General features: G+C 39.7%; 1 protein-coding gene across 1 annotated transcript in view; it reads right to left on the bottom strand.

Moving 5' to 3' along the window:
- Window positions 1–13,216, bottom strand: part of GRM8 (glutamate metabotropic receptor 8) — a 398,612-nt gene that overhangs the window by 223,886 nt on the left and 161,510 nt on the right. The window contains exon 3 of the mRNA XM_027771183.1: window positions 366–582. Coding sequence (XP_027626984.1) covers window positions 366–582 — 217 coding nt within the window. The remainder of the gene's footprint in view (window positions 1–365; window positions 583–13,216) is intronic.

Raw genomic sequence — 13,216 nt, 5'->3', positions numbered from 1 at the left:
TTTTTTAATTTAATGACTTGCTAATGTAAACTTCCATCTAGAACAATCAAATAGTATGTCATTTATTCAAATTTACAGTGGCTCCAAGGAGCCAGCAAACTCTCTTGTCAAAACAGACAACTTTAAAAAATGTTTGCCTGAGTCAGGAGCTTATTTCCTAAATTAGCACCAAAGTGTCACCTTGATAGATCTATGAGCAACAAAACCATTTATAATAAGCCTAGCCACCCTCTAGAGTGAGCAGCCTAGGTCATGCATCTGTAAGAGTTCTAATTACTCCATATATACCAGGAAGCTCTTGAAAATACTCAGACTTCAGAAATCTGTCACCTCCAAATACAACCGTCTGACACATATATGCTTACCAATCTCTCTGGAGATCTGGGTGAAGGCCTCCACACCACTCTCTCCATAGTTGCCCTCAGAAGCCAGTGTTGACACATAATTCCATCCCAGCGCTGTCACAATGTCCACCATGGCCTGCGCTTGGTAGGAGTCAGGAGGGACAACTCGAGAGAAAAAGTCATACCTGGTGTTATCACTTAGCTCTGGGGCTGTGGATGCATAGCTGATTTGAGGTATCTGCAAAACAAATGACAAGTCATTTCCACCCATGAGGAATCTTGGAGAATGATGGATTGTCACAAGAGAATAACCAGCCAAAGCTAAGCCAGAAAAATAAACCTAACAGTCTGAAGCTGAAATATGGTTTTATGACCACCAATTTACTTAGAAAGTATTTTATAATGGTCAGTGGGCTCACTTTCTTTCAATGCACACTATTCCTAGACAGAAAGAACTTAGTTTGCTTCAGGCTCCCTTGTTTTTAAGGCCAAAACAAAACATTTGAGTTTAATGGTTGCTGCTTTTCATTCTGTACATGGTAGTTCTGGTAAAAAGAAAAAAAAAAAAAAAAAAAAAAAACCAAGAGAAACGAAGGTATACAAGTATACATGCATCAGAAACAATCACCTGTGAAATTATCTTTGGCTTTAGGACATAAAGACCATACAATGACTAACAGGGACTGACAGGGACTATGAGACTTTTTGACACTTTATACCATTTCAGTCTTAAGATTATACTTTCAGTGAATTATTTTAAATATATAGCTTTGCAAGTTTATTCACTGTTTACTGATAAAAATCATTGAGTGCCACAGATATGAGACTACCCAAGCATGTATCCTCTAACAAAAACATCTTGGGGCCAGCAGGTGGCATGGTGGTTTAGGTTGCTGGATTCCCACATGGCCTACCATGGTTTGAGTCCCATACCTGGTGACTTGCTTTCTCACTTCCTCTCTTGCTCTCGCTCTCTTTCACTCCATCTCAAATTAAATAAGTAAATAAAGTTTAAAAAATTCTTAAAAAAAAACTTTCCAGCTCCCTCCAAAAAAAATACTAAAAGCTACAATATAAGAAATCCAGATAATAAATTAATTAGAAAAAGAGGCTATTTTCTGACATAAATGGGTGAATTTCTAGAATATTTTCACAACATGGAATCCTATGTCATTGGTCGAAATTGGAGCTATACAGATATCCGTCTCTTCACTTTTCTCCATCATGCCACGGTGTGGATAAAATTTCAAAGGTCAAAATGACTCCAAGATGCCTTAACTCAGGTGGCTTGGTTGAAGATGCAGGCTTGACTTATACATGAAAATAATTAACTTTGCTCTCTGTCAGATCCTATTGCTAACATTAATACTCAAAAAGAATATCAAAATAGTTGCAGGTCCATCTTTCTCCACGGAGATACATACCCTGGGATCCAACACTCCCCACTAATATCTGTCCAGATGATGCCCAATCAACATGGAGGGTTTGACTTCAACTCTCTTTTTTTCTTTTTGTTTATTTGTTCCTTCCACAAGAGAGGAAGGCAAACAATTCCAACAGGATCTTTACACCTCCAGCCTCAGCCAATGCCTAACATGCAGAGAGAGACCTGGGGATATGAACCCAGAACCTTCCCATATGGTTTCAGCATCACAGAGCATTGTGCTATTGCTTTTCTACCACAGCTGACTTCACTTGACTCTTCTCAAGAATCCCTCAACATTTTGATTACTTTTCTAAGTCTAGAGAGTTCTACTACAGATTGGTGGCCAATGAAGTGGTATTGGACTTCCCAGATATAAGAGCCTCATCATACAAGGAGCGAAACAGAACCATGAGTGTAGAGCTCTCCAGAGTGCTGCAGAGCTTCTGTGTAACCTGAATCTACTACAATAATGATTACTTAGTCTAGTCTATTTAATACCAAATTTTCCTTGGCCCTATTCTCTTAGTTGGGACCATGTTAACTTAATTATTAACATTGTGGGACCATGAAAAACATCTGACCTGACTCTTCCTGCTCTTCACTTTCTCTGCCAGATACACTGGCCTTATCCGGACAGACTGTTTGCTCAATTAGGTTTGTGCCTTTGTAATACATCACTATTCAGCAAGAGCACTCCTCCCAAGTCTCAATGCACATGCCAAACCTCAGCCCTTCCCACCTTTTTTTTTTTTTTGGAGAGATTTTCACTGTAGGGCGCGTCCGCTCGTCAGACAGACAGATAGAGACATAGAGACAGAAAGCGAGAAATCACCCCCCGGGGGGATGGTCACGCCGCAATCCCTTCTCCTCCATTCTCCTCTCGGGATCTTGGGCACGCACGCACACGCGCCCAGCGTGAGTTTTTTAAGCCACCGGGTCCGGGACACGAACCGCGGTCGACTACGTGGGAGTCCAGCGACATAGCCATTACGCTAACCGCTGGTTCCCAGCCCTTCCCACCTTTTTCACCTGTTCTTGTTTTCTTCTAGCAGAGCTGGGAAAGAGACCATGAATGACTCAGTGAGATCCACCCCATACTAGATGAAACTTCACAGATAAAAGTGTGTGCATTTCACCGGGCACATCATGTGCATGCGTGTCCAAGACCCTGAGGAGAAGGGAGGAGAAGGGACTGCCGCGTGGCCATGCCCCCAGGGGTGATTTCTCACTTTCTGTCTCTATCTGTCTTCCTGGTGAGTGCATGTGCCCTATAGCAAAAGTGTCTTCAAAAAAAAATAAAATAAAATGTGCATTTCCTTGTTCTAATAAAATGTTCTAATATTAGCAATCTGACCTTAACTTTGGAAGAAATTTTGTGTGTATGTGAGTGTGATGTGTGTTTTGGGGGAATTAGGAGATAGGGGAGCATTCTTTAGCAAATTCTATAACGTTGCATACCATTTCCTTGTCCTATTTGGATACATGATCCTCCCACCACTTTAGGTCCTCAGAGTCCAGCAGTAAAATGCTTTGCACAGCCCCCACTCTGCCTGTAATAATGAGCCACCCCTTTCTAAAAATGAGCACAAAGTGTGAAAATTGAGTGTTTGAAACCAAAACTAATTATCTCAAATTACTACCTTCAGTCAGTCACTTCCAGGGCTGTTTAATTAGCAGTCAGCATCATGTTTAGGATTAATTAAACAGGTGTAAAGGGTATATAAAATAAAAGTGCAGATAGGAGATAGTTGTTTGATTAATTCAGTAATGGACTTTCTCCCCAAAGTCTTAGAGTTTCCCCTTTGCAGATCAATGTGCAGAAAAGTAATGTGAGAGTACGTGTTTGTACTTTCACTTACTCATTTTTTGCTATGTTGCAGCCTACACTGCTACACATCAGAATATACTGAGAGTATTTCAAACCAACCTTTCAAGCTACCATGAAGTCACATCTTATTTTCATTTTATTATGGTTAACACTAAGCATTGGCTCATTAAGCATTTTAATTTCTGTGTCAGCATCCCCAATATTTCCACTGTCCTCAAATTAAACCCCTACTGGCAACTGAAGTAGGAATTTAAAAAAAAAAAAAAAAAACTTGGAACATTTTTTGTTTTCCCTAAATCAAATATACCCTAACTACCCCCTTAACCCTGGATATTTCATTTATAAGAAACAACAGGAAAAAGAAACACAAAAGTGTGGGTGGAGAAAGAGGAGTAGAAAGGAAGTAAGAGGAAAATACCAAGAAAATAAAGTATTAAGGAAAGCATCCTACACCAGTACACTAGCACCAGTTCCCTCCATCTTTTTGTTTTTTAAGAGACATTTTTGCTTAGGGCACGGCACTCATTGAAGAGACAGAGAGTGAAAGAGACAGGAAGCAAGAAATCATCCCCTGGGGGAATGGCCACGTCACAATTCCTTCTCCTCCATTCTCCTCTCAGGATTTTGGGCACACCCACACACATGCCTGCCGTGAGTTTTAAGCCACTCAGTCAAAAGCTCAAACCACAGTAGATTACATGGGTGTCCAGCGACATAACCATTATGCCATCTACTGGTCCCTCTCTCCATCCTTTTAAAGAAGCAGTATTTTGGGGTCAGCCGGTGGTATAGTGGTTAAAGCACTGGACTTGTGGCCAACCACAGTTCAAGTTCTGGATCCAGTGACTTGAAAAATCACACCAGACATGTGCGTATGTGCAAAATTCTGAGAGGATAATGGAGAAGATGAAATTGTGGTGTGACCATCCCCCCTGGGGTGGGGGAAGAAAAGTCCTTACTTTCCTTCTTTCTTTTTTTTTCCAGTGAGTACACATGTCCTATGGCAAAAAAAAAAAAAAAAAGTCAGTATCTTATTATTTTTAACTAAATTGTTTTACTATAGGGTGTGTGTAACTTACCAGAGACAGAGAGAGAGACAGACTGACTGAGAAATTATCTCCCAGGGGGATGGCCATGCCACAATCCCTTCTCTATTCTCCTCTCAGGATTTTGAGCATGCACACATGTGTGCCTAGCATGTTTCTCAAGCCACCAGGCTCAGGATTTGAACTATATAGTCAACCATGTGGGACCCAGCTGCCTTAACCACAACATTGGCAGGCCATAGAAACAATATCTTTATAAACTTTTGTTAACTGCCACTTGGCAATTCAAAGGATAAAATCCAACTTGTCAGTGTGGTTCACAAAGACCCTCAGACTCTCCTCCTTCCTGGCCTCATCTCGTTTCTCCATACTCTGACAGCATCTGCACCCTTGCCTAGGCTGTTCTCTGTGTAGGCAGTCTTCTTCTGTTAAATTTATTTATTTCTTCCATGAGCAAGAAAGAGCACCCCCAACAGGATCCCAACACCATGGCCCACCCCCACACTCAGTCAGCCCCTGCTCACCAGCATGCATATGGTCAGTACACTTGAGGAGGTCTCAGGACTCAAACCCAGAACCTCCCATGTGGGTCAGCACACAAAGTGCTGCGTTCTACCAATGCACCACCATCTAGTCCCTGGGTAGGGAATGTCTCCCTCTCTTCCAGCTGGTGGGTGATCTACATAATTCAATATCCAGTTCAAAAGTCCCATTTTGCCTGGGAAGCTTTCACTAACTGTATCAAGCTGTTCCTTACTTCTAGAGCCCTGTCATCTGACATTAGAATTATGACTGTCTGCTGGTTTATAATCCTCTCAAGAATAAGATCTCATTTGGTATCTGAACACCTGACAGAGCAAGTGCTCAGTGCATGTTCAGAAGGAATTACTTAACTAAATTGTGGCAAGAAATTCAATAGAGCCTCCTCCTCTGTAATTGGCCTAAGTATTGTTCAGGCTATTCTCCTCTGGCTCTCCTCAATTCTTCCCAGTCCTGCTATGTATCTTAGGAGGCTGCACCCAATGCCCATACTAGGTAGGCTTTCTTGCCTCTCATTTCCAGTTGGTTTTGGCCAATGGAAGACAAAACATGGAAGAGAGGAGAAGACAGAAGTCAGAGTATTTTCCCCGGTCTTCTTCCCCAACTGACTCGGCATTTCTCTACCTAAGCCCTCACCCATAGCTAAAGATGTTAGCAGGTTCTAGCGAACACTCTACTCTGGCTCCTATTGCTGGTCTCTGTGCATTTTATCATCCTCTGTTGGTTTCTTCAACTGTGGCCACACCTTACAAATAGTCCCTTTGTTAATCTCTCTTCCATTATCCCTTGAATGTTCCAGCAACCTGACTAATTCTGACAGGGTCAGGTCATAATTATAACCCATTATAACAGGGTCTCTGCAGAAGTAATGACAATCATTGCTTTGCTCCCCATCCTCTTAGCCCTTCTCCATTCACTTTCCCTTTCAGATTTACCTACCACTGTCCTCGTGTGACTTTTGCCTTTTCATTCTCTTTCAACTCCTTAAGGCATCAAATTGCATATTTGAAAACACCTGTCTTTTGCTTTTCTTCATTTCTGATTTTCTTTGTGCTGAGGTTTCATAAGAATATGATGTATGCTTAAAATAAGGCTATATTTCCATTACCCAAATAAAGCATATTTGAGGCAATTAATTATACAACTCAGAGCACTCATCATCATATCTTCCATAAAAATTGCTTTAGCTTCCACTTTTATAATAGTTATTAATATTTTGGTTGAGAGAAAAAGGACAGTTTCAGAATGAACATTTCCTATCCAGCTCTCCACTTCTTGTTTATTCTCCCCAACAGGGAGTAATAACTAAACTGGGGGCCAGAGTTCCTCATATACTAGAAAAGACTGAATAACAGGCTGTTCCTTCATTCTTTGCGTCATATATTGCGTCATCAGGAAAGTCAAGATGTACCGTTGCATAGAAGAACACATCATTACTTTCCCAATGACTTAATACATCCTAGGCTTCTTTCCTCTGAGTGCTTAGGAGATCAGGTGGACCTCCCTGCTTGAGGGGGAAGTCCAACTTTTTTCTCTCTGTATTCTTCTAGCAACCAGGTATGCAAGACAGGCCTGAAGCCTAAGCTGCTGGCTGAATAAGCAGGCTTCAAGTCTCTGTGCAGGCAAAAGCAGGTCCCAAGGTTGAGATGTGATGTGAGAGTAGAAGGCTCTTTTTTGGTCTCAGGTCCATGATGAATTCCCTCCAGTCTGGTTGTTAATAGATAGCCATGTGTCTGGGGACTTATTTGGTGCTTCCCCAACAGTTAATAAAACTCATTACTTAATCTATATTTAACTAGCTATTCTGTAAATCTTGGACTTATAACCTCTAAGAGATTCCAAAAATTTGACCTAAGGAAAAATAAAGGCCTATTTCAAAAGAATAAAGATCTATTTCAAAAGAAATTTATTTATGTGTGTATGCACACATGAGTATGTTTAAACAGCAGCTGGCAGAGATTATTGTCTTCTAGCGTTTATCACTTCTTTAAGATGGAGCCTCAAGTTTTATACCTAGGCACTTGGCCACTCAGAACCAGACTACAGATCCCAGCCTTTCCTGCAGTGATGAGTATAACTTACAGAAAGTGTCTGTAGTTTGAATATGCCCCACCCAAAATATAAAAATAAAAAAATTCATGTACTGGGCTATTATAATGAGATTAAGAGGGTAGAAGCTTAATCTAATTATGATATCAAAAGGTGAGGTCTTTGAGAAGAGATTAACGATTAGGTTAGGGCAAGGTCACCCTTCCTATAACTAAATCCTAGTATGTCCATAAGGAGAGGAAATGAAGCAGACAGAGGTCACATGGATAAAGACCCACTACATTGTTTTGCTTAAAGTTCTGCCTCCCTCCATTTTGTGATGCCTTTGGACTTTGCGACCACTAGAATCATGTTGAATAAACCTATATTTTTGTCAGTTGCTCATTGCTTACCAATGTAGTAACAAACTAAAACAGTGCCCTTAACAAGAGTAAAGCATGCCTTTCTCTTGCCTCTCCTTTTCTGCTGGCCAGAATTTGAACAAAATTTCTACAGCTCTCTTAGTATTCTCAGGCCATGCCCTAGCAATGGTGAAGCAAAAAACCAATGCCCTCACACAAGCTATTGTGATATCTGGATTCCTAAAACCATCTGAATGCCCTGCCTATTTATATTTGCCCTTATCAAATCCATGCTACATCATCAACCAAACTGATATTTAAATTAAAAAAAAAAAATAGCTCTTATAAAAATCTTGCTCAGAGCCCTTCAATCACCTCCTCCCTCATTACTCTTTGCATAAGACCCAAAGCTATTGTGATATCTGGATTCCTAAAACCATCTGAATGCCCTGCCTATTTATATTTGCCCTTATCAAATCCATGCTACATCATCAACCAAACTGATATTTAAATTAAAAAAAAAAATAGCTCTTATAAAAATCTTGCTCAGAGCCCTTCAATCACCTCCTCCCTCATTACTCTTTGCATAAGACCCAAACCTCTTATCACAGGTTCATTTGATCTGGCATCTGAGCACCTTTCCCCTTAGGTCATCTGACCCTATCACACTGGCTTTCCTTTTATACCCTGACTTGGCCAAGTCCCTTTTCACCTGCATACGTGCATGTCACTTCATAGGTCTTCCCAAGCCTTTCCTGGCTTTTCTCATCCTTTAGCCTCAGTTCAAATATATTCTCCACAAACAGATCTTCCCTGACCGATCCATTTAAGATGATCTTTCCATCTCTTATTATTACCTCATTACTCTGTTTATTCCCTTCCTTACTCTGATCATGACCCATATTAGTTTATGTATTCTGTTTCTCTATTAACATTTAGATTCTAGATATTCTCTGTGTTGTTTACATATGTAACATGAACTTTAGCGCATAATATAGGCTCAATACATATCCGTTAAAGTAAAAATGAATCCATCCATCAATCACTATTTTCCTTCATGTATCCTATAGAAATTTCTATAAAATATTTAAATAAAAAGTCACCTGTTTCTAGTCCAGCCATAGTGGTATAGGAACCATATGAGAGGCCTTAAATTCAAATCCCAAATCAACCTGAACACACTGGGTGTGTCCAGGGACATGAAGTGATCTTACCTAGCTAAAAGGCTGGCTCAGGGGCATCATAGGCTGGTGATGCCCTGTCTCTCTCAATAAATAAATAAATAAACTTTAAAAAGAAAAAGTCACCCATTTTCCATACTCTTTATTAACCAAAGATCAATTGAGCTGCTAAAGTTTCTTGTCAGCATGAGATACCTGTTTTCAACCGAACCGAGATGAAAAAATTCCAGTTCAAACTAAGTGCTATTACAGCGGTAGACTGTGTTGACTAATCAGAAGGTAGCAAACAATTGACATTAGACTTTTTTAAATGCTTAAAATAGTCATAAAAACTTCACAACTATCTTGGCAAACACCTTGACAGCCCATAGACTTCAATTTGTCAATAAAGAATAAAAATTCTATTTCTAATCAAAGGGTAAAGTCGCAGATTATTTAATCATTTGTCTCTTCTTGATTATCTTTTTCCATAAAATGGATATTCTCCATAGGGTTCAAAGTGTTTATATCAACTTCAAATTATGTCCCTTCACATTGCCTTGCTGAGTCTGACTGTATATGACTAAGGAATGAAATAAGAGTTTTTGGAGAAGCCCAGAGACTTAGAGACATAATAAATACTCTCTGATAGTCCAAGTGGATTACAATTTTATTTTAGCTGCCCTTTTAACATTTCCCAATGTTTGCATATGAAAATATCGTGCTAAGCTTGAAATTAAGCTTGCCTTCTCAGAATGGCAATAGTTCTACATCTGTTCTCTCTATTTTCTGGGCTTCAAAAGATCCAAAACAATTCAAGGCTCCCTGACAAAGCTAGCAATAAGCCACCTAGAGTACATCTCAGAAGAAGCCCCTCAGCATTGTAGCAAATTTAAGCCTCCCTACAAGAAACAGAGTATAGATTTGCAAACAGAAGTCAATTAAATACCAGAGTCACACACATCTTCACTATCAATTCCTGTCAGAAAGGTGTTCATTCTTTTAATCTCTGCAAACAACCTTGTCCATCGATTGCCAAACTTAATGGAGGAGAAGGTTGGTGGGTAGGTTCCTAGTGCTAGTCAATAATATCATTGGTTTTCTCCAGTGAAATATCAGCTTGAAGCAATGTTCTTCCCTCAGGGGGTAGCGCTTGCCCAAGCACTTCTCCAGTGATGGTAGCCTTAGCAACAACTGCTATCACAATACCTTCCCATCACCTGGCCTTGAGATGGATTTGTTGTTGCTGCAAAACACAAGTCCAGAAAAGTACAATAATTATAGCCATTGACATTGTCTTTCTGGACTTGACTGTTCTCTAGTATTTAAACTACTACTTTCTTGTGGTAAACCTGTTTCTGTAGTCAGAAATTAGTTAAGAATGAGAAGTAGGGGCTAGAAGTCAATGACCAGCATTGACCTTCCTCTCTTCACACTGTTAGCTTCATGAAAATGAAATGGATTATAATAAAAAGAGAAAAGAAATGGAGAGCCAATGTGTGAAATAATAAAAAAGAGTGATGACTACTTTGAGCTTGCATACATAAACATGAAGCACTATTTCCCTCCCAAATCAAGAACTGCTCAAAACAATCCTGCCCACATAGTAAACATTTATTAAACCTCCTATTGTACCAGTTAGTGCCAAAAATGAAATCCAGTCCCTTCCTTTCTTCTCAATTGAGTTCCCAAAGTTGATTCAGGAGGACAAAAGCCTTTGAGTTTTGATGCATAATGGAGTTTAGCTGAAAAACAGAGAGGAAGCTCATTGAAACAGGAAATTGTGGAGTTCAGGGAGAGGAAGAGAGATGTCAGTTTTCATTATGCTGTATTTTTAATCCTGTCCCTCTACCATCTCACTCAGATGAAGCAAAGTTTTATATACACACCTTTGTAAAAGGACCCCTGGTTAGTTAACACAGCTAAGTAGAGCATGAGGTTAGTAAATTTAAGGTTATGAATTTAATTCCATTAAAGGCCAAGTTGCAGACCACACTCCTCATCAGAATCTTCCTCTTCACAAGCACACTGTACCAATAACAAAGTCAACCAGAGAAGGAAGAAACAAGGCCAATCCATTCTCACTCCTAGAGAAATAATTCTAAGATAGTTTGCTACTGATGGCAAACCTGAACTTTCAGCAACAAAGCAAGAAAATCAAGTCATGGGGCCAGTAGGTGGCGTGGTGGTTAAAGGTGCTGGATTCTCACATGGCTGACTGTAGTTTGAGTCTTGGACCTGGTGGCTTGCTTTCTTATTTTCCCCTTCTCTTTTTCTCTCTCTCTGTCTCTGTCTGGTCAAATTAAAAATTAATAATAATAATAAATGGAATTAAATAAATAAATAAATATTAAAAAAAGAAAATCAAGTCATCAGCAATAGGCTTTCTTCAAAATACAGAGTACATTTTTGTATGTAGTTTTATATACACACCTTTGTAAAAGGACCCCTGGTTAGTTATTAACACAGCTAAGTAGAGCATGAGGTTAGTAAATTTAAGGTTATGAATTTAATTCCATTAAAGGCCAAGTTGCAGACCACACTCCTCATCAGAATCTTCCTCTTCACAAGCACACTGTACCAATAACAAAGTCAACCAGAGAAGGAAGAAACAAGGCCAATCCATTCTCACTCCTAGAGAAATAATTCTAAGATAGTTTGCTACTGATGGCAAACCTGAACTTTCAGCAACAAAGCAAGAAAATCAAGTCATGGGGCCAGTAGGTGGCGTGGTGGTTAAAGGTGCTGGATTCTCACATGGCTGACTGTAGTTTGAGTCTTGGACCTGGTGGCTTGCTTTCTTATTTTCCCCTTCTCTTTTTCTCTCTCTCTGTCTCTGTCTGGTCAAATTAAAAATTAATAATAATAATAAATGGAATTAAATAAATAAATAAATATTAAAAAAAGAAAATCAAGTCATCAGCAATAGGCTTTCTTCAAAATACAGAGTACATTTTTGTATGTATGTCAAAAAGTATAAATATATCTCATACTTATAAAGTCATCTGTTGGTTTCAGATAACTCATTTGGGAGGTTTATCGAATTGTAAAAGGTACATTTTCTCCTCTTTTTTTTTTGGAGAGGTTTTTGCTATAGGGCACATGTGCTCACCAGAAAGACAGAGAGAGACAGAGAGACAGAAAGCAAGAAATCACTGTCCCCAGAGGGGAATGCAATCCCTTCTCCTCCATTCTCCTCTTGGGATCTTGGGCATGCACGCACACGTGTCCAGTATGAATTTAAGCCACCAGGTCCGGGACTTGAACCGTGGTCAACTACATGGGAGTCCAGTGACATAGTCATTATGCCAACTGCTGGTCTCTCACTCCTTTTTCAAGGGTATTGCATGAGTAACAGAAGCAAAGAAAACAAATACTACACTCAAATTTGAGTAACTTGACAAGGCTAAATTAAAGGACTATTCTTGGGACCAGCAATTAGCAAATGGCTGTGCCTCTGGACTCCCACATAGTCAACCATGGTTCGAGTCCTAGACCCAGTAGATTAAACTCACAGCAGGCGTGTGTGTGAGTGTGCGCAAGATCCCGAGAGGAGAAAGAAGGAGAAGGGATTGCGGCGTGGCATCCCCCTTCAGGGGGTGATTTCTCGCTTTCTGTCTCTTGTCTCTGTCTTTCTGGTGAGCACATGCGCCCTAGAGCAAAAATACTTTCAAAAAAAAAAAAGGACTATTTTTAAGGGCAGTAATAGGGAATATCAGTGGAAGCCATAATCTAGAAGGAGCCAGAGGGTCATAGATGCCACCCCTGAATCCTAAAAGTCAGGAGGGGGAGCAGTAACAGAAAGTAGAAGTAGTTGTGAAGAGAAGCCACCTGGAGAAAAGGTGTGACCTTCCTGAAAAGTCACACTTGCCCCTGGACACTCCACAAGGAAATCACATCCTGACCCCTCTTCTGCACACATCTCATACTGGGTCTCCCCTGACTCAGCCCACTGGAAGTGGGCAGGGGAACAAGAGAAACCGTTGATGTTCTGTCTGCACAGAGCAGCAAGCAGGGCAAAAGAGAAAGTGAATGTAGAGCAAAGAAGCTCCATGGCCCACACAACATCAATCATTGATCATTGGACACTTTAAATACACTTATAGATGACTGTACAGATTTTCCATGTTTTACGTTATATTACTTTTTTAAATAACTTGATGCTTTTGAATACTTTTGGAAGAAAATCTACACTAATGCATTTTGATTTGGTTGTTGAAAATTCCAACCCTAAATTTAGGCCAATTAAGTCAGGTTTTCTTTTGGAAAACAAAGTAACTAATGCCCCTGTTTTAAAAAGGAGTATACTGATTTTAATCAAATTTTTAGTGGCATTTGACTTCTAACCTGTTTATTTAAAATCAAAGATGAGCAATCCATGAACATGAAAGAATTTACATGTAAACAACCATAATGATTCCCTATAAGATTAATAAGCCTTTTTTTACAACTGCTAATTACATTTTACAATGAAAAAGCACA

Source organism: Tupaia chinensis, unplaced genomic scaffold (assembly GCF_000334495.1).
Source record: "Tupaia chinensis unplaced genomic scaffold, TupChi_1.0 Scaffold000192_1, whole genome shotgun sequence".
Taxonomy (NCBI): domain Eukaryota; kingdom Metazoa; phylum Chordata; class Mammalia; order Scandentia; family Tupaiidae; genus Tupaia; species Tupaia belangeri.
The sequence above is the reverse complement of the archived record's forward strand: the minus strand, read 5'-3'. Positions and strand labels throughout refer to the sequence as shown.